The following is a 25,709-nucleotide window of genomic DNA, read 5'->3' on the forward strand; positions in this document are numbered from 1 at the left end:
AAAACTAAGTCACACCCACTTAGTTCCATTTTCCATTGTTTTTTTGCAAGTTCAAACTTGCTCTTGCATACAAATTTTTTATTTAGGCAATATGCAGTAAAAGCTCTTTAATTCGAAATCTGTGAGGACACTAAGCCAGTTTTATTTAATTAATTTCAGTCTAATGAAAGCGAGCAGAAAGAGATTTGTTCAGTACCTGAACGACACGGTGAATATTTATTAGCAAAGAGAAAAAATGGCAATCACCTTCTGCCTTTTCTGTTTGAGGCCTGCAGTCGTTACTCCACTTCCCAGTGCACGAACAGAGTTCTCTTCCCCCTCTTCAAAGCTGAAGAAGGGCCATGTGGCATTCAATGCTTCTATCATTTTCGTAGACACCAGATGCATCGGACAATGTTCCTCTTCATCGTCCCTGCCTCTTCTGCAGCAGCCCACTCACCAGTTACCTGGGCAATAATGTCATTGTCTGTTCACTGTCAGTCATTGTCAGTGTCAGGACTACTAAGTGATCAGCAAAGCAGATGTCTTGAATTAAGAAAGCCACAGGCACGAGTTCTTGAGCTCAGTTGTCGCCACTCTCCTGCATACCGTATTTGCACGATTGCAACACACCCCCGATTGTAACGCGCAGTAATATTTAACACCTGGAAACCACGAAAATAACTTGCCGCGATTCTACCGCGCACAAGAAATAATGCAGTGAACAAGCGTCTGAAAATTGCTTGAAACATTTAATGGAACAAAATTGGCGCACGCAAACACAATCATGAGACGTGGACGTCATAGGCTACTCGCCATCAGAAAGACAGCTCTTTCTCGCTGTTCACCGACCACAAAAGGTCATCTTGTGTACGCATGACCATTGCTAGCGGGAAGGTCTTCTATGCGCCGTGAATCCATCTCGCAATGTCCCCGGGCGTTGCTTTTTTGATATTGCGTAAGGGCTTGCTCATAGAGCCAGTCGCTGTACGCTGCGCACATGGCGTGCAAGCAATCCTTTACGTGCTTATTTAAGCCATGATACCATGATTTAAGCAACACAACTTGTGCAAAAAACAGGTGACTTACCAGAAGCCTCCATGCCGGAAGCTTGCTGTGACTGATGCCAATGTGGCTGGCTATGGTTTATTGAGCTGCTGCTTTTCGAGTTTTGAGATTTTTCGGTTTTGAGTCCGATTGTAACGCGCTTGTATTTTTAAGCGCTTATTTTCGGAAAAAAAGGTGCACGTTAGAATTGTGTGGTACTTCCAGCAGCAAAGGCACAGTGGCGGAAACGATTTGCAATCATATGCTGCCATACATGGTCCAACATGCACATTGGAATGAGCAGTGTAATACTGTAGCTTTGCTTTCTGCCCATGCACAAAATCATCTGCTCTAGCTTGTGAAATCTGTAAAAACACCGTGTTTTTCATGACTCCCTGGACTCTCTGCTGGGCTGCTGTTATGTTTGCAGGTAGAAAGACCAACGCTGACCTTGTGCGCTGCTCAGTTCCATTCTCCAGCTGAACTTCAGTAACCTTGATGTCGGCGGCATATTCTTTCAGCAGCTTCTGAATAGTCTTAAAGCAAACAGGGCGGGGCTTGTGTGGGCCTTCCCATCTAGAAAAAATCGCACCTTTCATCACAGGCCATGTCTGCAGTGACCAACATTGTGATGTATTTTTGCACTGTTTACTGCCAGCACAGCTGTCCCCTTTACAAGTTATGCTTTCAGCTGCAGTCTCTTTAGCACTGAATATATCATGTAGTGAGTAGCTGTCCAGATACCGCTGCAGGGTACCACTTCGCATTGTCAGACACTTTTACACATCCACTTCCTTCGCTTTGCCAGGCAAAAGCCAGAAGACGAACTGATGTCTTTCCTTGAAGCAGCGAAACCATCCCTTGGAGGCGATAAGTACTTGGAGAAATCAGCCTTTTTTGGCTTGATACCTCTCACATCTTTAATCATCCACGTGATCACAATGATCTGAAGTGCAGGGTGCTTATCCGGTTGTAGTGTTCCTCAACTGCTTGCAAAATTATCAGCTTCACATGCATCCTAGATACCATATTCACTCGAATGTAATGCTACCGCAGATGTAACACAAAGGGAGAATTTGCATATTACTCAGTGGGAAAAATAAAACCACGAATATAATACGAGATAAGCACTTGAAGTATCTTTGATAGACAGTGTTGCCCTTGCAGTCTCATCAAAAACGCTCATTCGTCGTCGTCATTGGAGGCCAAGTTCTCAGAAACCGAGTCTTTCTTTTCACTATTATCTTCCCAGATGATGTCGTCGGAAGACTTTGCAATCAGGCTCACATTTAAAAATCACCTCCTGCTGCATCGACCACCCACGTATGGTAGATAAGTGAATGTTTAGCCATCGAGCTTCCACAGAATTTCCGATTTTGTTTATCAGAATATCTGTCTTTTTGAAGTGAGCATTGCACTGTGCACGGCGCGTTGCCGTCATGCAAAATGCGATAACATTAGAAATGGCCGCTCTAGTCCACTGTGAAAGATGTGGCATGGTAAAAGGTGACAGTATGATCCTGAGCCTACGAGCAAAAACGCAATGATTTGGCTGATGTGGCTGGTACCCACGTTGCCAACATAAATCGTAAAACCGCGGAAATCGAAACCGAGTGGTGACGGATTCAATATGGCTGCACCCCGGTGCTGCTTTGGGCCAACCGAATACAGTCGAACCCGGATATATCGAACTCGAAGGGGATCGCGAAATAGTTCGATATATCGATAATTCGATATACAGAAATCGGCTTGTGACGGTACTTTCGATGCGAAAAAACGATACCGTATTTGTCGCGTAATCAACCCACTCGCATAATGAACCCACCCTCCACTTTTGCACCCGAGAATTTGCAAAAAAAAAAAAAGCGTAAAGGCCAGCTCGCTCACATGCAAGCGATTGAGCAATCTCAGCGACGAGCGGCAGCGACAGAGCGAAAAATTTCAAACTTGTTGGAACTGCGTCCCTCTCGCCGCTCGAGCCACCGCGTCAGCTCAAAACAAGGCTTGTGTCGCCACGGCAGAAATCGCGAGCGTTTTCGCTCGCATGTCGATGGCGCGCGTCACTCCGTTTCGGTGGTCTCATCCACAGCTCAATTCTTGGCAGCGTGCCAAGATGCTGCACAGCGATAATGTCCGGGCGCGTTTATCTTTTGATAGCTCCTGCAGTGACGGGGAGCGAATTTGGCAGAGTGCCCGTGATGGCTTGATTGCATTGCACAGGCCACCCCGCGCTTAGGGCGGGCATCATGATCGCAGCAGCTGACTGTGTGTTTTCGTCGATTCATACATGCAAGATAAACGACTCCCGAAAAAAAAAAAAAAAAAAAACTGCCTCCGTTTAACGTCCGAACAGCACGATAAGAAAGGATGACTCTAAAAAAAAAAAAAAAAAAAAACAGAGCTGTCGTTTCTTAAAGTCCACAGGCGCCATAGCCACGTCAGCCGCTGCGCGCAGAGGCATGGAGGGCTCGCAACACACGCTGGAGAAAGCGTCCGACGTCTGTCTGAAAACGGGCTTAGCTGGCTTGGCGCATGTGTAGTGCGTGCTGAAGGAGAGAGATAGCTCTGCAAAAGGATGGGCACACCCACGCACATGACTTGCAAATGTCATATGTTGGCGCACGGGAAACGATAACTGCAGATGCGTGCGCCTTTGGGGAATGGGCGCGGCGCTGCCCAGACCAGCCGTCGCCGAACTGTTCCTTCTCATTCCTTCCGCGCATGGCTTGAAAACGTCACGCGGCAAACGGCCAAGTGTGATGCAATCATCTTTGGGGAAGGCACACTTTTCAGTGCGTGGTGCGGAGTTCGATATGTCGAACAGCCGGTGAAATTAAGTTCGATATATGACGCGGCTTTCCTATACTTTTACATGGGATTTTCAAGGGGATATTCCGTGAGTTCGATATAACCAAAATTCAATATATTCGGGTTCGATATAACCGGGTTCGACGGTAGCAATATTCAATTATAACGTGAGGGTAGACTTTAAGAGCCAAAATCTTGAAAAAAAAGCTCATGCTACATTCGAGTAAATACGGTAACGTCCTTTTGCAGATGTAATCCGACAGCATGTTTCTTGATGTGCAATGCTTCTTCATACAATTTTTAATTTGCTGGCTTTTCTTTTATCCACTTCAAGAAAAATTGCAACTTCCTCCATTACTGCCTCAGTGCATTCCTTTCCCTGTAAGCACGTGTTACAGCTTGCAGACACGAGCTCAAAGGCAAGTAGCATAACAGAGCATGTGCACTGGCACAACAATGAAAGTGCAACATGTCACACCATACTCCACATGAGCCGCAGCTGCTGCATGAAGAAACTAATCTGCGTTTGCTCTAGCCTTACAGCCGACACTGCCAATGGCCAGGGCAATTTGATGATCGTACCACATATTTTTCAGCCGCGGAGGTTTCTAATGGTGGTTTTCAGCCGTGATGGTTGGTGGCATTCGGTTCAAATTGTCAGGGGAAACACTATCTTTTGAATGACTTAACTAGTAGTACTACTCATAGATGTTTATGTACAGTGGACCATAGCACAACTACCAGTTCATATGATTGAAATTTCCAACAAAGGCAATCTAAATTCATTAATAGAAGCTGAATAGCTTTCTTCATGGGCTGTGTTTATGAAAGCTTGCACTCTTTCCCTCTGCAGTTTTATGTCTTTGGTTTCCATTTTAATTTTTAATGGTTTTCTGATTCTTAAATATTCTGCTAGCTAATAGATAGCTTACCAGATGCCCTTTAAGCAAATAGTTTATTTCTGATGGTACAAGACTTGTGTTTGAAATGATATTGCAGAGTAGAGTTAATTTCTAGCAGGTTGCATTTCAACTAGTCAAAAACAGGAGTGTCAGACAAGTAAAATGGGCTTGTCATTTTGTGATTAAATTAAGAGAGCACTTAATCATTGAGCCTATGAGCTTAAATTGAGGATAAGGTAGCGAGATACTCTAGCTGGAATGTTAAGAGGCAGGAAATAGAGCAGAGTGGATCAGGGAAAAAACAATCCAAGTCAAAACGAAGAAGAAATGGGCATGGGCAGGGCACACAGTGTGAAGGAAGGATAACTGATGGAAGCAGGCCAGATTCCAAGAGAAGGCAAGGTTAAGGGCGGCAGAATATTAGGTCAGTGGATGAGATTAAGGATAATTAACTTGGCGGCACCTGGCTCATGATCGGGTTACAATTGGAGAAATAAATATGGTACTAGTGGCTTTTGCTCTGCAGCAGGCATGGTTGGGGCTCGACAGAAAGGAAAAGAACACAATAAAGCAGGCACTGCTCTACGAACAAAAAATTTAATTCTCGTAGATTTTCTTGGTTTTTTTGTTCTCCTGTTCTGGTTAGGTAACACTGCTTGCATTGAGCCACACATGCTCATGTGTTGTTCCAAGTGCACACGTTGAGCCATTTGGTGGCCTCAACTTGAGCGTCATTTGCCACACCTACATCTTCATCCTCGATGTTGCTTGGTCTTCTTCACATGATCTGTATCACTAATATGAATGCGGTTGTACTGTATATTCACGCTTAACATTGGCCTTGGCAGCTTTTTGCATTTGCACCGTCTGGCCTCTCGCAGCATGCCCTGCCGGCTCCTTTGGCCAGAACTGCTCGGAAGTGTGTGTCCCGTGCATGCACAGCAATGGCCGCCCCTGCAACCACATTACCGGCAAGTGCCAGTGCAGTGCCGGCTACATGGGCCTGCGGTGCAGCGAGTGTGAGTCGCCCGTTTTCCACTAACCTCTCTCAACGCTTCATCTCCTCCTGATATGCTGCTAGTAGAACTTTAATGAAGAACCTAAACCTTGGTGAAATAAAATTGACGGCAGAATAGCGAGCTGGGAAAAGGAAGATGTTACATATAACATGAAAAGACTAGGAGAGAAAGCAGAATGCGTCAAGGAATAAATGCAATTTAAATATACCTTAGCTGAAATCGAGACGGGATGGGTGCAGTCAGAGCATGTAATATGAGAGTATGAAGTAACAATAAAAATGCTGCTTGCAACTTCTGCATTAATGCTTTCTTTTCAGTGCTTTCTTCACCACCTCCTCTCTCTCTCCTTTTTTCCAGCTTGCCCAGTGGATAGGTGGGGTGACAATTGTGCTCAGAAATGCAGGTGCCAGAATGGCGGCGAGTGCAACTCGGTAACGGGTGCCTGCCTCTGCATGCCTGGTTGGCAGGGCGATAACTGCACCACACGTGAGTGCCTCTCTCGTTGGCATTGTGAAGCTTGCAAGCGCTAAAGGTGGATTTGCACGACCGATGACGTCGTAGACGAATCTGTGATGTCATGTCCAGTCACGAGACCATCTGCGTGCCGAAAGCATTCACACGACGAATGAAAACAGCCGATCGCGAATTAAAAAGCATCCCCCTTTCGTGTCTTTTTTTTTTTTTTTTTTTGCCATGGATACAAGTATGGTGGCCTGAACTTGTGACATCAAGCCACGTGACGCACGGTTCATTCTCGATATCTCTAATTTGATTTGATCTATTGCACGAATTAAGGAACAGAAAATGCTGGTTGAACTGAAATCATTTGGTCAGTGTTACTTCCATACCTGTCTGTAACAAGCTTCAAAAGGTTGTCAGAGTCCACTACAGGCAGAAATGTCCCTTCAGTTTTCATTTGATATCTCCGAGATAAAATAAGCCTTTTTTATGCGAGAGAAAAGAAAGGGCCTGTGGGTGGGGTGGAATTATTACTCATGTAAAAACTATATACTGTATACACGCATGTAATGGCCGCACTTTTTTTTCTGAGATTGGGGTGAAAATCAGGGGGTGCGGTGATTACATAAGAAAAAAGACAGCGAAAAAAATTATTTGCGGTGGTACCTGCCTTTATTATTGTCCTGAGGACATCTTGGGAGCACTATCGCCGTACACATTTTTCGTCAACGCCGAACTTTCGTGCAGCCGCTCTTTTTCCTTCTTCTTTCGCGTGGTGAATCACTTTCAGCTTAAAGTGAGTGGTATAACTAACGTATTTTCCCATCGAGGAAAAAGAAAATTTTCAGCTCACGAGCGCAGAACAAATCAGGGCAGCGATGCGTTCCGATTGCGAGATCACACGTGATATGCTTCGGGCGATCGAGGAAATGGCTGTAAAACGGAGGAGCGAACAGACTTGGATTGGATTGGATTGGATTTGCTGGCCTCACCCTTTGTAACGGGCGTGAGTGAGTGAGTGAGTGAAGAACTTTATTAAGTATATTTAAGGGAGGGGGATGGTAGGTGGGTCCCTAGTCCGGGACTCCAGCGGCTGCCGCTGCTACCCGCGCACGTGTCACGATGGCCCGTTGGGCCTCTAGTCCAGAGCTGGATAGGGCAGCCTCCCACCCCTCAATTGTTGGCACTGCATTCGGATCATCTGGAGGATTGTGTGGGCAGGTCCACACCATGTGGTGCAGGCCTGCCTTTTCCCCGCAATATTTGCATTTGGGGTCGCAGAACCCGGGGTGTATTGTGTTTAAACGGGCTGGTGTGTTATATGTACCTGTCTGTAGGCGTCGCCGTCTAACTTCCTCCGCTTTGGAGAGCCCCTTGGCTGGGGGTGGATATTTTCTGCGAGAGAGTCTGCAGTGCTGTAACCTCTCCGCATACGTCGCCAGAGGGCCGGGATAGGGCGGTGTGGAGGATGGAGGGGTCGAGTCCCGGGGGAGGAGAGCTCGGGCAGCGGCGTGGGCGCACTCGTTCCCTTCCACGCCTTGATGTCCCGGTGTCCAGACGAGGCATTTGTCTTGTTCGGGGTGTCCATAATTTTTTTTTTTTTTTTTAATATTCTGGCAGCCTGGCGGGCATCGCTGTGGCTAGGAGCGCCCCCTTTGTAACGGAGGTGGTGGCCGCTGCCCCCATGCTCGACTTTTTTTTCCTCAAATATTTTGTTCTTAATTTTTATTGGCAATTCTACTTCTAACCTTACGCTTCATTTTGGCTTTCACTTGATTTTTGGGCCCCACCTGGCGGCAGTAACCACAAAACGTTCCGTATTTCTTGCACCGCACAGTAGACGGCACTGCCCAACTTCCTGAAACTCATGGTGCGGCTTTTACTCAGGAAATTTTTTAAAAGTTCTTTTTCCCAATTTCCTTTCTAAAGTTCGGGGTGCGGCCATTACATGCGTGCGGCCATTACACGCGTGTATACGATATTTATGCCACCAGCACATTGCGTTACAGTTACGTTTATGCGAAATTAGTTTCTTTTTCGCTTTGGCTGTGTGGGAGTTCATATCACTCTGCATCATTTTCGTTGGCAGCAAATAGCTTTGCTGAGCAAAATTATTCGACACATCACTGGATCACATTCAGTGACAAACAGCTTCACTGCTACAACCTAAAGGAAGGTTTTAAAGACATCACATTGCTTTACTTCATGAAGACTGGGATTCAGATCTTCGTGCTGTCCCTCTCCCATGCCTCTGCCCCCACACTCTTTTTTGGCTTCTCCTTTTATTCTAGTTCCACGACTTAACCAACTGTCTTCTTATTTTTTTTTTTAAATCTATATCAAAATGGAGATTTTTATCCTAAATTTCATAAAATGGTAATATGCTTTATCTAAGGCACAAAAAAACACCATAGAAATTTTATTTGCTACAACAATCTTTGGTTAGTACATTTCTGTTCCTTGAAAAGAGGCATTACAAAGTAATGGTTGAAGAGAAAGGGAACATTTCTTCGGAGATTAAATACTGTCATGTAGTATTAAAATCAGGCCGGTAGTGAGGAAAGCACAGGAAGGCTTGTAAAAAAAAAAAAAAAAACTTCATTGGGCTGACTTGTCCCCGCAATGAATTGTGCAATCCAGCGGTGGAAGTAGCGATAAGCATGTTCGACAGTCGTCGAACTACAGAGTGCCTACTGCTCTCTGTTGATAAGGAGCGAAAGGTGACCAACAATCCAGAACATCGTCAAAGCTGCTACACATGGCTTCGATCATGTAAAATAAATCTGGCACATTTCGCATTACAAAAAAAATGATAAAGGTGCATCCCAGTGTCACTGAGCATGGACAAACATGCAGAACAAAGCTTAACAGCAGCATCAATATGTACTGTGAATGATCATTAAGATCAGAGGGCTTTCTGACACCATCTGTACCATACGCTGTTTTTTCTTCGATTCTGTTCAGTGAGTCTTCTTGATCTCTATCTACGAATGCACTTCTAAAAAGGTAATTGCTGTCATTTGACTCAAAGATCAAAACATGCCGGATAGTTTGCCATCACTTTCACTGAGATCTCTGGCTTCTCTGGCATCATTGCTCTTGTGATCCACCGTGTTCTTGTGCACATGGAAATGTTTTACCGTTCAGTCAAAAGAAACTGGCAGCCTTTGAGCACACATGCTGTGCATTAGATTAACCCTACGAGCATTAAATGAAAAAAAGGGTAGGCATAGAAGTGACTATGAACTCGTGGCAGAACAGTACTGTCTGTCAAAGTCTGTTAAAGTGTGAACACTCCTCACGAATCATTTGGCATATGTATTAATGACATTTAGCGCATGCCGATGAACTCCATGGTGCACAGATATAATTTAACAGTTTTGTTGCTAACATGACTGCAGAAAACTAGAATTAGCACTTTGTTTTTCATTTTCTTTGAAGAGTTTGGTTGTGTCAGGCGAAACTGGTGGATAAAAGGAAACATTGCAATTCTCCTCCCTTCTTTCGTGTCGTTGCAGCCTGCACCAATGGGACATATGGATTCAACTGCACCCAGAAATGCACGTGTCAGAATGGCGGCCTTTGTCGGGCCAGTGATGGCAAATGCAGGTGCAAGCCTGGCTGGATGGGTTCCCGTTGCACAGAGAGTGAGTTCAATTTTACTGCCCGAGATGCATTTGACACGTCTTTTTTGTTTAATTGTTGTTTACAGTAAGTTACAAAGCATAGAAGGGCAAGGAAAAAGTATTGCAGAACATTTGACAGAATCATTCCTTTTTTTAAAAAGAGAAGCAGTCCAAAGCCTTTTGGCAGCTGGACTGTTAATCCCAGATATGTCCATTGTAGATCCAAATGCCTTGTTCTTGGATATTTGTAGTGGACATGCATAGGTCTGTAATGTTTGTCTCTGGATGTAAAATTAATATGTGGATTATTCATTCCGAGACCCCCGCCATAGTGGTGCAGTGGTTAGGGCACTCAACTACTGTGCCCAAGGATGCGGGATCGAATCCCGGTTGCGGCGGCCGCTTTTCGATGGAGGCAAAAAGCTAGGCGCCCGTGGGCTGTGTGATGTCAGTGCACGTTAAAGAACCCCAGGTGGTCTAAATTTCCGGCGTCCCTACTATGGCGTCTCTCATAGCCTGAGTCGCTTTGGGACGTTAAACCCCACAAACCAAGCCATTCCGAGGCATTGTCTTTTTTTTTTGTCATGAATGTGCACAGTATTGGCACAGAACTGCTACTGCCTTAAAAACACAATTTGCTGTAACCTGCAATTGTTGAGCTGTGCGAGAAGTAACTGCAGTGACCCCTGTGGCACACAGATGTTCTTTGACTGGATACGAGATTCGAAGCAGTAAATAAGTAGAGCTGGGAAGGTAAAGCACTTGCAAGTGAAATACCGTAGGAGTGTATGCTCAGTGGCAAGCCCTAGCTATGTGCCTTTGGATCTCTTGTGACAACTTTAAAAGCTTCCTGGAGGAAAATTCATTTAACATCGCTTAAGAATAGCTAGATATTTTTATCTTGAGCTCTAGACACTGACTCAGTTCTGAAAATACAATGTGGTAACTACATTACATGCATTGCTTGTATAATTTTTCTGCGTGAACAAACCTATATTTGATTAAATAATAGTGGAATATTGCAATCTGCGCTGCATGTGACTAACCTGAGGGAGCTCATCCTCTGGTAAACATTGTGCACACATATTGCACATTGTATGCTCAAGTAAATGCTCGCAGTCTGTAAATTCATATAGAGTGCTTTTATTGTTCACATCGCTTGTTGCTATGCCGTAATCCAATTCATTTCTCTCCTGGACAATGCTGGGTTGCTGTAAGGATATGGGGTGATAGGGATCCCTAGCATCTCTTGCGTAGGGATCCTGTAGGGATGCTGTAGTGATCATCTGGATAAAGCTGGGTTGCTGTAGGGGTATTGAGAGGGTGGCTGCAAAAGCTGCGTTAATAATTGATGTGCTAACAGCAGCCAGTAGAGAATGCTTTGAATTTGTGATGCAGCCTATGCACTGCTTCAATAGATGCGTTAATGAAATCCTCTGATGAAAATGCTTTTTTCTTCCTTCCCTAGTCTGTGCTGAAGGCTTCTATGGAGACCACTGCATGCAGTCGTGTGACTGCAAAGAGAACTTTGTGTGCAGCCCTGTGTCTGGCTGCGTGTGCCGTTATGGGTTCACAGGAGAACACTGCAATGTCCGTGAGTTACTCTCTGCAGGCTACCTTGACTCGTTTTTTTCCCCGTTGTTCTGTAGTTATTTCTGCTTGCCGTTTTGGTTTGGTTTCGGAACTTTCAATTAAAGTCTTCTTTACGACTTGACTTCTTTTTTTTTCTTTTCTGTGGCCAGGTCTTGTGGACAGAAGCGTGATGTACTTTGAAGAGGAGCCAAAGTCCAACTCTGGAATTGTAGTCGGCACCTGTGTGGCCATTCTGCTGGTGGCAGTCATTGTCATTTGTGTCGTGTTCTACTACAGAAGAAGGGTCAACCATCTCAAGAATGAGCTGGCCTATGTGACGTGAGTCTGCCCCTCAGCTTGGTTCACTGTGAAAGGACCTTCTTTTAAAGAACATGGTGTTTTGCTTGGATAACTGCAGTAAACTACTACAGATATATCGAATATATCGAACCCAGATATATCAGATTTTGGTTATATCGAACTCACGGAATATTTCCTTGAAAATCCCATGCAAAAGTATAGGAAAGCCGCGTCATATATCGAATTCAATTTCACCAGTCGTTCGACATATCGAACTCCGCACCACGCACTCGAAAGTGTGCCTTCCCCAAAGACGATCACATCACCCTCAACCGTTTGCCGCGTGACGTTTTCAAGCATGCGCGGAAGGAATGAGAGGGGACAGTTCGGCAACGGCTGGTCTAGGGCAGCGCCGCGCCCATTCCCCAAAGGCGCGTGCATCTGCGGTTATCGTTTCCCGCATGCCAGCACGTGACGTTTACAAGCCATGTAGCTATCTCTCTCTCCTTCCTCGTACCCGGCCTTCGTTTGCAGTAGCACGCGCTACGCATGCACCAAACCAGCTCAGCTCATTTTCAGACAGGACGTCGGACGGTTTCTCCAACCTGTGTTGTGAACCCTCTGCGCGCAGCGGCTGACGTGGCTATGGCGCCTGCGGAAGCGGCAGATATCTCTCTCTCTCTTTTTTTTTTGCGAGAGTCGTCCATTCTTATCGCTGTGCTGCACGCACGGTGTAGCGTAAGATATGGATGCAGACGTTAAGAAGCGGCAGGTTTTCTTGTTTTTGTTTTTTTGCGAGAGTCGTTTATCCTTTCATGTATGAATCAACAAAAGCACACGGTCAGCTGCGATCATGACACCAGCTTTTAGCATTTTTTGCTTCAAACAGCATTTGCAGCTGTCATGCTTTCCAATGATTTTGTTGCAGTGGACTACACCCGCCCCAAGCGCGCCGTGATAAATCGAACCAGGCTTATGCATTCAAGCCATCACCGGCACTCTGCCAAGTTCGCTCCCCTTCACCGCAGAAGCTATCAGAAGATAAACACACTGTGAGCAGCATCTTGGCATGCTGCCAAAAAATGAGGTGTGAATGAGGCCAGGCGCGCTATTGACATACAAGCGAACTCGCAATTTCTACCGCGGCGACACAGAAATCTTGTTTTGAGCTGCCGCGGTGGCTCAAGCAGCGAGAGGGACGCAGTTTCAACAAGTTGGAAAGTTGGAAATTTTTCGCTCTGTCGCTGCCGCTCGCTTGCAAGTGAACGAGCTGGCCCTAATGCTTTTTTTTTTTTTAAATTCTCGGGTGCAAAAGTGGAGGGTGGGTTTATTATGCGAATGGGTTGATTACGCGACTAATACGGTATCATTTTTTCGAATCGTAAGTGCCGCCATAAGCCGATTTCTGTATATCAAATTATCGATATATCTAACTACAGTCAAACCCGGTTATAACGAACAGCGTGACTTTCCGAGATTTGTTTGATATATCAAATATTTTTTTATAGCCGAACCCACTTTTAGCTAATTTTAGCGAATTTCAGCACCTAGTTCGCTATACAGGATATCGCGAAGTCAGCAAAAACGTGCTAATAAAAGTAATGCCACGGCACTGACCATGCATAATCTGCTTCAAAAGCAATTTATTCAGCAATCTGCATTCACTTGCAAAAGGCGGTTATTTTAGATTGCACAGAGCGCCTAGCAACATCAACTTGAATTGCATTTTCAAGACGTGATAAAATGTCAACCAACTCAAGTCCACTTCCTTTTATGTCGGCACAGTAGCGGCGCAGCACATTTGTTGCGGAAAGTGCTTCAGCAAAAGTAGGGCGAGGGCGGTCGTCTTCTGGCGGTGGCTCCTCGTCTTCCATGTCTCCGGGCGCCAGCACATCAGCAACGATTTCTGAATCCAGCGGGCTTGCCGTCACGGCTACCTCATTATCCACCGCCACAAAATCTTCCAAGCAGACTTCTTTTGGCACAGCGTCAGGAACGCGGGCAAGTTCTTCCCAAAGAGTGGCCAACTCTTCATAGTCTTCAGCTGCACTCGCGGCGCTGGTGGCTTCGGCATCCGTCTGGCAGAGTCCGGCATGCCGAAAACAGTTCTTGATTGTGTCGCGTGTGATGTCTTGCCAGGCGCGGTTCATCATCTGGATTGCGCCTAACAGGTTTATCTTCAGATCTCATTCATCCGCGGTTTCACCAGGAGTCGTTCAACTATGCGCTTTCTGTATCCTTGCTTGAACGCACGTATAATCCCCTGATCTAGAGGCTGCAACACTGCAGTCGCGTTTGGCGGCAGAAAACAGAGTTCAATGTTCCTGAGTGAGATGCCACAATGGTGGGCCGAACAGTTGTCCAGCAGCAAGCAAATCTTGCGTCCGCTCAGCGCAAGCTCATCGTCCCAGTCACGCAGCCACGACTCGAACAATGCCCTGGTCATCCAGGCTTTGCTGTTGGAGAGGTACGTGACCGGCAGCGAAGCACGTCCCCGAAGGCACATGGGCGACTTGAACTTCCCAATGACAAGTGGGCTCAACTTAGATGAGCCGTCCATGTTCGCCGTAAGAAGTACAGTCACATGTGCTTTGTTAAGTTTGCCGCCATGGCACTTCTCATTTTTAAGTGCCAGGGTTCTACTAGGCAGCATCTGACAGAACAAGGCGGTCTCATCCGTGTTAAATATGTCGCACGGCTTGTACTTCTTTTTTACTTCATTCCAAATGTCATCTATCCGTTTGTTGGCACTGTCCGTGTCAACTGCCTGCCTCTCTCCAGCAACCACCTTTCCTGTTATAGCATAGCGGTCCTTGAATCTCTGCAGCCATCCACTGCCCCCCACAAATCCTTCAACATTCAAAACGCAGGCGAAATCTCTTGCCTTTTGTTGCAGCATGGGGCCACTGACAGGAAGATTCCGTGCACGCACATCCACGAACCATGCATACAAGGATTTCTCCAGTTCGTCGTAGGCTGGCTTCCGGATGCGTCGGCCATCAGCATTCGGTCGTACGCGAGCATTTTCCCGAATGGCAGCTTTGTTTTTGAGGATCGTGCTCAGCATGCTCTTCGCGATCCCGTAGTGCGCAGCGACATCTGATTTTTTTTCTCCACGCTCGACACGGCGAAGAATCTCCACTTTGTCGCAAAGCGGCAGACCTTGCCGCTTCTTCGTCGTCATTCTGAAGCACCGAACGCACGAACACCGCAGGTACTACGCTTGTTCGGATTCTTGAGCGCACTTGTACACCACAGCAACACACGACGCGACGACAAAGAAAGTACGGAAGAGATCGTAGAGTGCACATGCACACCGCAGCAACACACGACACGACGACAAAGAAAGTATGGAGGATAAAAAAAAGGAGTGCGATTGATAGGCTCTCCTCTCCCGCGTCCTGAAACCAGCTCTGTCCGGTTTCTCCTCGTTCACGATTGGCCTGGAGCAGCAAGCACGTACCTTGATCACGTGGTAAGCAGTTGCAGATAGGAGCGCACCCTCAAAAAACTCGGCGTTGAGGAGAAAGAGATCAGGGGAGGATGCGCCGAGGCAGCAGAGAAGGGCTGAGGGGCTGCTCGGCGTAGCTCGACTCGTACGGCACTTGCCCTTTCTAAGTTCGTGCTCTCCAAAGCAATCCCTCGCCCCTGAGGAGACAGTTGAACGCGCTGAATCTCCCTTTCCTCCCATTTCCAACAAGAATCGCTTCTCTCTCCAGAGCAATTCATCGTGGTGACGCTGCCCGGCCAGCCGGCCAGCCTGGCTTCCGGCGCGCCCGCGCACGTGGGTGTTCATCAGTCACATGCACTCAAGTTCGCTGTAACCAATGTACAGTTCGTTATAGAAATTACATTTGTCATGAATAATTCTAAGACAGCTTCGAGTGTTCGATATAAAGGATAATTCGCTCTAGCCGGGTTCTTTATAAACGGGTTTGACTGTATTTCGCGATCCCCTTCGAATTCGATATATACAGGTTTCACTGTAATTGAAAAGAAGCCAATAGGCAGTGAAAGGCAGGAACTTTAACTTCATGATGGCGATCAATGGGAAGTTAGTAGCGGAACCATTTTCAACCTCAATGATGATTGAAAACTAGAAAAGGCAAGCACATGCTGCCTCTTGGATGCAAATCCACTACTTCTTTATGCGACGTGCGGTGCTCAGCCAACTAAGTTACTGTAGTGATTGTGGAGGCCTCTAATTTCGAGGGTAATTAAGTTGCATGTAAGCTATAACTTAACCATGAGGTTGGTCACCAGCTTAACCCTCGAACACAACAGCAGATGAATGTGCTTTTATACTGCAAGCGCTCCATAGAACGTGATTGAATTGGGTGGATGGTAGCTGTACGAGAACCCTCTTATGTTTCTCATGTTAAAGGGGGGAGGCGGCTCTTTAGGACAAAAAAATTGCGAAAAAAATCGATTTTTCAGAAATAAATTTTTCGAAATCTGCAATTGTTTTTCTACCAGTCTGTGAATTTTCTGACCTCTGGAGTCAATATTTACGCGGTAAAATGAGTAGAAAAACATATATCCACGCTCGCTTTGAGGAAATTTTCGCGCAAGGACAGTTCTTTTTCTGCGGCACGCTATCGTCGTCTACTGAAACGATCGGCGCTATCTTGGTCTCATTTGAGAGAGCTGCTTTTCGTTTTCAATTTCGCGCCATTGCTGTTACTTTGCGCGTATTGGATGAAAAAAATGCCGCCAATGACCAGCCGAAACACACGACGCTATTCGCTAGGCGGTGCATGTGACTGAAGCTCGCTATCTTATTGGTTGACGCGCCCTGCGTCGTCTGCTGGGAGCGTCAGCGACGCACAAGCGGTAGCCATCTTGCCAAAGTGCGTTCGTCGGAGTGGAGCGCTCTGGAATGATGTCGACGCCGGCGCCGAAGTTCCGTGTTTCTCACAAGTACAGGAAGAAGCTAAAAAAATCGCTGGTTAGTAACATGAAGAGCGCCGTGGACACCCCGAGAGCCGTGGAAACCTCGACCGCCCTGTATATGCCTCCGCCAGCGGATCGGGAAGTGCCGACCCGGATAGGCCTAACGGCGGCGCCGACTGCGGAAACCTCTTCGGACAGCGGTCACGTTCATCGCGATATTCCGATGCTACAAACTTGTGACATAAAAGAAAGGGACAGGAAAGCCCAAGAGAAGATTCAACAGATGGCAGCAGCTGCAGCAACGGAGCGCAAGACAGAGAGCGCAAGGAAAAAAGCTTGAAGTGCTGAAGAGGGTTGACGAAAACCCTAAGAAGAAGCGTGTCGACTTAGCAAAAGAGCTAGGGTTGGCACCGTCGATGCTCTGCACCATTGTTGGGCAGCGAGATGCCATCTTGAAGAATGTGCAGCACTTCGGTGCGAATGTGAAGCAGGCTAAAACAGCGACCCATGTCAAGCTGGAAGAGGTTCTGCTGACTTGGTTCCGCGAAGTGACAGCGGCCGGCGTCAACGTGGACGGCAAGGTGCTACGTGAAAAAGCCGACACCGTCGCGCTTTCGCTTGGAATTGAAAATTTCCAAGCGTCTGGGGGATGGCTGCACCGGTTTAAGGAGCGGCACGGACTTGTCTACCGGGTCGTCTCAGGTGAAGGCAAGAAAGTGGACCAGTCAGCTGTAGATGAGTGGCTGAACACGCTGCCGGCGCTGATTTCGGAGTACGCGCCACGCGACATATTTAATGCCGACGAGGCGGGCCTCTTTTTCTACCTTCAACCGGAAAGAAGTTTGTGCATAAAAGGGCCAGAAAAGCAAGGAGAGAGTAACAGTACTCTTTTGCAGCAACTCGGATGGATCCGAGAAACTCCAGCTTACCGTCATAGGTAAGTCGAAGAAACCGAGGTGTTTCCGGTCGGCAGGGCGTTTGCCTCTCTTTTACAAAGGTAACCGAAAGCCGTGGGTGACTGGAGATTTTTTCCGCGAGTTCTTGACAAGCTTTGATCGGAAAATGGCGTTAAGAAACCGGAAAATTTTGCTTTTCGTGGACCAGTGCTCTGCCCACCCAAAGGAAATGACATTCAATAACGTGAAAGTCAGGTTCCTGCCGGCGAACACTACCAGCCATCTTCAGCCACTGGACGCTGGGATAATTAGAAACGTGAAACATCATTTCAGAGGACTTCTAGTGACGCGTTTGCTGGCGAAAATTGACCATAAAGAAGCAAACTTGCGGATCAGTCTCTTAGATGCTTTGCACTTTCTAGCCATGTCGTGGGATAGTGTAACTTCAGACACTATCTCGAACTGTTTTAGAAAGTGCGGATTTGCCATCGGACTTGATGTGGCTTCGGCAGGAGATTGTCAAGAGCCAGATGAAGACCTCACGATTGATGACTGGGACAATCTGGAAACTGAAGCTTCGGCTCAGGACTTGGTTACCGCGGATGACAACGTCGCGACCTGTGGGCTGAGGTCTACTGAAGACTTGGTCAACGAAGCGAATGATTGCGAAAATGAGCCTGACAGCGATGGTGACGCTTATGACGAGTGTGATCAGCCGCTGTCAACGGCAGATACTCTTCACGCTTTGGACGTTCTGCGCCGCACCGTAAGTGCCGGCAGCGTGAGCGACAAAATTGCAGCACGGTTTTATGCCTTTCAGGCGGAGCTTGTCCGCGACATCAACAGCAAAAAAGTGCAGACAAGCATTACGGACTTTTTTGGCCGCAAGTAGTTCGCCATAATAAAGTTTGGTTCATTTTCAATTCATTCTCATGTGGAAGTTTACTTATTTTGGATCATACGAATTCGGGATGATACGAATATTTTGCGTGCTTCCTTGGAATTCGTATCATCGAGATTCTACTACATGAAAGGTTTAAGACATCCAAAGCTCTGTCAAGTGTCGGTAATTGAAGTGTGCAGGATGTAGGTCACTTTAGGGTAAATTCTTTTCCTTGCAGGTACACGGCTGACCCGAGGCCTCCACCAGGTAAGCATTCTGAAATTTATTGTGGTCATGTGTGTGCTTGCTTGCATGCTTCGTTGGGTTTGTTCTTTTTGGCTTTCGCATGGCTTGGCATGGCTGTTTATGGCAGGGTTTCTTTTTCTTTTATTTTTTGCTAATATTTCTGGCATTCCTCACTTGGTTGGGTGGTTTTTCACTGTTTGTTGTGGTCGTTCTGTGTAGATCGGCGTCACTTTGACAATCCTGTGTATGCTTTCCAAGCTGTTCAATTGGACGGTGCGCTCAACAATGCGTCGGGAGCCTCCAACATCAAGCACATTCACAATGATCTCAACTGCACCAAGAGCAACATTGAAAAAGCTAAGCTGGGTTACTGCGAAGACGACGAGGACTCGCACAGCGTCAAAGGTACCGCTTCCAGAGCTTGGCATTGTCTAGATTGTTACCAGAGAGCACTTGGAATATCTTGTTTGCACAAGGAAAGTGTGTACGAAAAGTGGGTGAAGGGCTAAAAGTTTTTATCTAGATACTCGGAAATCCAGAATCATATGAAGTCGTCAACTTACGCATTTCTTTTTTTCTGAAGGCATGCTGTTGGCAGATTGAGAATGCTTTGCAGCTGTTCATTCTTCCTCTATGTTCCCCTCTTTCTCTAAAGTGCGGCGGTGCACTACAGTAGCTACCTGCGTAAACACTCTTTGGGCTATTTTCTATGTCATTTCTCCACATAGGAGCCTGCGGAGGCAATGACTATGAAAGCAACTGCAAGGACTTTGACTTCAAGCCCAACATCTACCAGAGCATAGAGGACCTCAAGTCATATGTGGACAAAAAGGAGCCCTTCTATGATGAAGTCAAGGACAAGGGAGACATCAGCAACATGACTGTTCCTGTCTGCCATGACACACGGCAACTTGCAGGCCGGTCGAGCAGCGGTGAGTGTTCACATTAACAGCACTGAATTGTCATTGTCATCATCATCATCATTAGCAGTAGCAATGTTTGGTTTAGTTTGTGGGGTTTATCGTCCCAAAGCGACTCAGGCTATGAGAGACGGCGTAGTGGAGGACTTCAGAAATTTCGACCACCTGGGGTTCTTTAACGTGCACTGACATCGCACAGCACACGGGCGCCTTGCTTTTCGCCTCCATCGAAAAGCGGCCGCCGAGGCCGAGATTCAATCCGGCGTCCTTGGAAAAAGTAGTCGAGCGCCGTAACCACTGTCAATCAGCTATCTGAAACATTGCCGAGTTTATATGTCCACTTTTGTTCCAGCCCTCAATTCAGAGGTTGCAACTGTGTGGCGACAGATGATGTGTGTGTCCTGTTATGCCAGCCTGCTTTAAATTGTACTGGAACGATAAAACAAAAAAATTGCGTTCAATTTATCTTACCAGGCCAAATGTGAAGTATGTACGCTAACTTATTGTGTTTCGCTTCGCTTTCTGTTCAAGACTAGGATTTCAGTTTTCAAGATCAGGCTTCAGGCAGAGATTGAAGTCGGTGGTTGAGGCCTTTGGTTGGCAGCACCTTATAAAATTTTGGAACCAATTAAACACACCTTAAGAAGGCAATGCAATAGGGGTATGTTCTGAATTTGTTGTGTATGGATGGAAATAGATGACGATGACGAAATGCAATGCACAGCTTGAGAGAGTAGCTGTAAACACATGAGGCAACTGTCTGAAGCAACAGCATAATGCTCTCGTGTAGTAGCGAGCAAAAATGATCTGCTTGCATCGTAGCATTATCTAAGCCTAGTCGCAGCCATATTTAATTTTTTTTCAAGGTCAGTGGCTTCAGACCCTCAATCATGTTTTTTTTTCAAGATTGGGAGCCTCAATAGTGCTCGTACACTAAAATTCATACAAACAGTGCAATGTCTGCACACTGCAATGTTTCTTGTCGTGCTTATCGAGTGACAGCTTTTCGTGGTTACGTTATAGGTTTTGTGTTATAAAACTTTGTTTTAACCAGGCTGTACAAATGTCCTTACATGGCCTAGGAGCAACGTGCCTTATTTGGCATCCAAGAGGCCTGGAAGGTTTATTCATATCAATCTTCTAACACAATCTAACATAAGGGGTCTCTTAGATAATGAGCTGGACATGCACTCAAAGACCATGCTGGCGCATTTGTACAGCTTAATTAAGGCGGAGCTTTATATCTACATTATGAGTATGCGTGAGATAATAGAGACACAGATTAAGAGACTTGTGATTAAAAAAGTAGGAGCTTAAGTGTCCTCCCTATGTTTTATTACAATGTGGAGATGAAATTTGTGGAGATGAACAACAGACAGACGGGTCGTCGGGTCTCCACAAATATATTTTGGCAGGACCCGCTGTGCCAGGCGAGAACGGGACAGCGAACCGCCGGCATTCAGTCCTTCTGCCACGTAGCACTAACTGCGCGTGCTTGACAGGCGTGCTGAGGCTGTCGTCTTCTTCGTCGAGACGACGATGGCATGCCATAATGCTTGCCATAACATTAATGATTTTAATGCGGAAGTTAATACTAATTGCTAAAGTGGTTGGTATCCACTTGCAATATATGTATTGAAATGTTTAAAAGCAGAAGGAAGCATGTATGGGATTAATTTAAAGATGTGAGCAAATTCAACATGTTGGTAGCAGCATTTCTTTCAAGAAGAGGGCAGAGTTGGGCTGGTTGGTTCATGTTGGAAGGGAATGGTGAAAACAGCGCTTTTCTGTCCCGTCTGTAAGCTCCATTTTCATTGTTCGCTTCCAGCATTTCCTTTTTTGGAGTAATGGAACATGCACATTTAAGACTCACCTATTTAGATGGAGCTTACTGGGCACTTTCAAAATGCAGCGTCTGGTGATATCTATTGACATCTAGTGGCATGAAGGTTAATTGATCCTACTTACTTCTGTCTCTTGGGGAGCCAGGTTATATAAAGTATTGAATTTTTGCTCTGTTAAACGAAGGCTATACAAATCAGATCCATTGCCTGGTTCTGCTGTCACATTTTTTGCTAAATGCAGTACAGAGAGCTAGTGCCCCTCTGTACGGCTGTCGGTTCCCTCTGTAGGATTTGCAAGATAATTTTTTAACTGCCTGGTTATATTTCTGTCTCTAGTAAAACTTTCTGACGGGCTAGTTTGTACATGAACACAGGAAAAGTGTTATGTCCTATCGTCTCTCCTTTCCTTGCGTTTGTTTATTGAGCACTCAGCATTTCTTAGAGAACATGAGTCTCTGCTTCCTCACAAAACTTTTAGTCCGTAGGTCATCTGTAGACTGTCAGCTGTAATATTTGTGAGGGTTATGTGTATAGAACTTGGTGTGCAACACTGCACACCAATACAAGCATGGCTACCTTTTAATGGTGCAGTTTTAAGTAGTACCCACTGCATTTAAATGCCATCATAGCTGAGAATTTTTGGGTGCAAAAGCTTTGTTCTATATTTGAAACATCCTTTGGGCATCTTCGCTGTATCAAAGGAATTATCACGTTCAGTCAATCAGTTTGTTATGAAAGATGCAGTAGTTAATGCGGTAGTTTCAGTGAACATAAGTAAGAGGGCTCTTGCTTTGGTATTTTCATCGACTGAAACGATAGTAATTTTTACTTTTGGTACGCTGTTGCTTCCAAATATTTCTACATTAACTTATACAATAACCTCAACCTTCTGTAATTGCAAGCTTTCCCTGTTTATGCTCTTGTGTGCAGATGCTGATGGCTACGATCACCTGGAATACAACAGGCCAAAGACTGAAGCAAAGCCAAACTACTTTAGACTTGACAGCACGCTTCCCAAGAAGAAGACCTAAATGTGACAACATCCTGTCACCTTTTATGAAACCAAGGACACTGAAAGTGCTCATGTGTACGTGTCTGCTGCCACAGACTGTGATTCTGCTTCCTTGGACTCCATCATCAGAAAAAAAAGGAATATGACCCCTGTTTCTCGAAGTTTTGTGGCAGTTCGCATTCAGCATAACCATGGTTTTCCAATTGGACCAGCCTCCCACATTTCTAGAGAGCTTATGTCTACATTTTGTGCGTGTTTGAGTCGCAACAGTTGCTGTCTATTACAAACCCTGCTCCCTTTATTACTTTGGCTGTTCATTCAAATTTACTATGAAGTTTGTGATAGTAAGCTCGGAATGTATTACAGCCTTGCTATGAGATTTCTTTATTTCTTGCTTTGCGGGCTACTTTTATCACTGTTTATTATAGGTATATCACTGTTAGCAGTGTTATTCTACACTGCTGCTGAAGTGCACCTTTGATTGCTATATGAATGGGCACTCGCAGCGGACGGTGCCTGTCCAGATCGAAAGCATTGCAGCAGTCTGTGTACCCCTGCAATTGACTGTTTCACCTCTACACAGATCTCTGCACTCCCTTACTACGTTGTTTATTTGAATGCTGCAGAACTTCGTGTCAGTATACCAGCTGGTCAGGTATGCTCGCTATTTTATGTTGTTTTAGCCTAGTAATTTAACGCCTCCAAGCTGCTGTTACAACAGCGGACACCTTTTAACGAATTGTGTTCATTGTGTTTGTTCTTTTTTTAACTGGCTAGCTTCACAGAGCTGGGCTCTTTATTACGTAATAATTGGTCTTGAGGTCAAATTCCAGTTTATGGATACAGTGCAGCTTTTAAACAATTTGACTTGGCTTCAGATTAAGATACTCCAGCTGCCTGAAAAGATTCATCTATGCCGAATAGTATAAACTGTGGATGCTCAGTGATTTGGTTCCGCGTCATTGATTTCATTGTGGATGATATGCTTTTCTCTTCTCCTGTGCTCTACAATCGCCACTGTGAACTCATGTTGCCATTTACGGCAGAGCGCCCGTTTAGGCTGGAACCCCATGCGTGGCGCGAGCATCAAACACACATCATTGTGGTTAAGGGTGAACATGTTGAGTGAAAATTCCGAGACCTGCATGCACTTGAAAGAGACTTTGTTTGCCCTGATCAGTGACTTCTGCACACTGCAGTGTCTTAGTGCTGTCCTTTCTACGCGTGACATATTATGAAGCTGAATGGATGGGACAAATTTGTTTGCCGTAATCGAATGAGTCTTTGCACAGCCGGGTTTTGGTCCTAGTGGTATCTGGCTGGTGTGCTGTGCATTAGCAGTGCTAAGCGCTGCATACCTCGTAAGGCAACCAACTGCTTAATAGGGAAGTTAAGTTGAGGAAACATGGAGAGACAAGCAGAAGTATCAATGCTGGCACTGTAAGAGGGTGCGTTTTGTAAACTCTTGCACTCGCCCTAACCTGTGAGAGCGGTCTATGACTCCCACGAAGAAATCCACACTGTGGCTTCTTTTATTTCTTGAGATGTTGTTTTAATCTATTTTTACCACTTCTTTACGAAATGAATCGCCGAGGTTCCATGGTATATTTATGCCGTCTTGTACATACACCTTCTTTCTCTACTAGATGTCAAAAACCCTGTGCTTAGATCCCCAAGTGCTGTTGGACATTGAAAAGTGATCGAGCATAATAATGGTGTCACAATTTGAACATATGTAATACATGTAAAAATGTAAATATCCCCATGTCTGAATGTAGGTAATAAAAAGAACAAAATTATCAACCATTCTATTTTGCTGATTTTATGATCTGCTCGTCCTGTGTATCTTTTATGAGGATGTTAACGTTAGCTGCCTGTTCTAGAGAGCTCTAAGAAGTACCCTGTGAACTGTATTTTATCGCTCAAGGGTATGAGCATCGTAGAAACGTATCATAGGTGTAGAGTAAACAAAGAAACATATATGCACTTTTTGTCGCATCTGATAATGACTGTAGGTTTGGCAGTGAACAAGTTTAAATGGTATACAGTTGATTCCTATTGTCATGAACTCTATTATGACAGAGGGTATGATACAGTTGATCTCAAATATATCCTACTCTAAAGAGATTGCAAATTAGTTTAATATATCAAAAGTTCGACATATAAAATGTGGCTCAGATGAGTGGCATAGAGTTGGTGCATGAATTACACATTAACAGCACTTGAAAAAGAAAAGATGGAGAAAGACACTAAGTCGAGCGATCATCTTTGTCTTTTTCTTCGCCCTCTTTTTGTGAAACCATTTCGATCTGTCATAAAAACTGATAATGGATAAGCTTATCTGCAACCTGGAGGCAAAAATATTATGCACGTCCCATGGTCATGAAGTGCCAGGTGAAAATGCCCAAATGGGATTCTTAATGTTCCCACTTCAATGGTTCATTGACCCATTCCCTGTAGCTGTTTGAAATGAACTGCCCTTGTAGCATGAACATTTCTTTTGCTAAACCTTTTGTGTATCATTCGTTTTTTAACCTTTCTGAAAAGTTACAGAAAAAAATATTAAGAGTAAAAGCTTTGAAACGTTAACAGAGTTCCAAAAGTTAACGAAAGCACATGCAACCTACGGTAAAGTGTTTGTGTCACCCTAGTGAACCATGCAGATTTACCTATGAGAACACAGCTTTAAACTTAGCAAGAGGCTCATAACTAACAAATGCAATACCCATATAACTTACATGATGAACCTTACACATACATTCAAACTATTACCATGTGCTCAAGCTTATATAATCCTTCATAAAGGGTGTCTCAAAGGTGTTCGTAGGGAAAGTTTCATAAGCAAACCTTTCTCGTTCATTTTTGGGGCTATTTATGCACTTGATAGTGAGGTAATGCAAAAGGTGTAGATAAGAAATTCTGTTAAAGATACTATTACCATACAAACACTGCACTTAACTGAACAGCAAAACAAACCCGCCAGGCAAAGACCGTTGCTAGGATTCGGTTAGTTAGATTGGCTTCATTGCACGACACTGAGTGCAACGAATTGCGCTGTCCTTTCTACGTGATAGCTAGCGGAGTCGTGAAAAAAGTAAGCAGCGAAGGGTACTTTTACACAAAACACGTTCACTCCATTACGCGTCTTTACAACGCTAGCGTTGCTTACATGCTCCTGAGGCCGCTATGGCTGAAAAAAGCATGAATTGGAAACAAGGACGGAGAAAGAACGACAAGGGCAGGCGCTAACTCGCAACTAAGGTTTATTCGAGAAAGGCATGTGAGTAAATAGGAGTGCAATTG

General features: G+C 45.3%; 1 protein-coding gene across 2 annotated transcripts in view; it reads left to right on the top strand.

The window, feature by feature from the left end:
* Nucleotides 1-24,217, top strand: part of LOC146186784 (uncharacterized) — a 90,739-nt gene extending 66,522 nt beyond the window's left edge. Inside the window, exons 18-26 of one of the 2 annotated variants that reach the window (XM_084607405.1) lie at nt 5,618-5,755; nt 6,113-6,241; nt 9,733-9,861; nt 11,309-11,434; nt 11,583-11,751; nt 18,623-18,651; nt 18,850-19,035; nt 19,359-19,562; nt 22,325-24,217. In XM_084607405.1, the coding sequence (XP_084463531.1) occupies nt 5,618-5,755; nt 6,113-6,241; nt 9,733-9,861; nt 11,309-11,434; nt 11,583-11,751; nt 18,623-18,651; nt 18,850-19,035; nt 19,359-19,562; nt 22,325-22,425 (1,211 nt within the window). In that variant the 3' untranslated portion in view covers nt 22,426-24,217. The remainder of the gene's footprint in view (nt 1-5,617; nt 5,756-6,112; nt 6,242-9,732; nt 9,862-11,308; nt 11,435-11,582; nt 11,752-18,622; nt 18,652-18,849; nt 19,036-19,358; nt 19,563-22,324) is intronic. The other variant, XM_084607406.1, reaches the window with a different exon arrangement.
* The last annotated feature ends 1,492 nt before the right edge of the window (nt 24,218-25,709 follow it).

This window comes from Amblyomma maculatum, chromosome 6 (assembly GCF_055883805.1).
Source record: "Amblyomma maculatum isolate TAMU_Amacu chromosome 6, ASM5588380v1, whole genome shotgun sequence".
NCBI classification, from domain to species: domain Eukaryota; kingdom Metazoa; phylum Arthropoda; class Arachnida; order Ixodida; family Ixodidae; genus Amblyomma; species Amblyomma maculatum.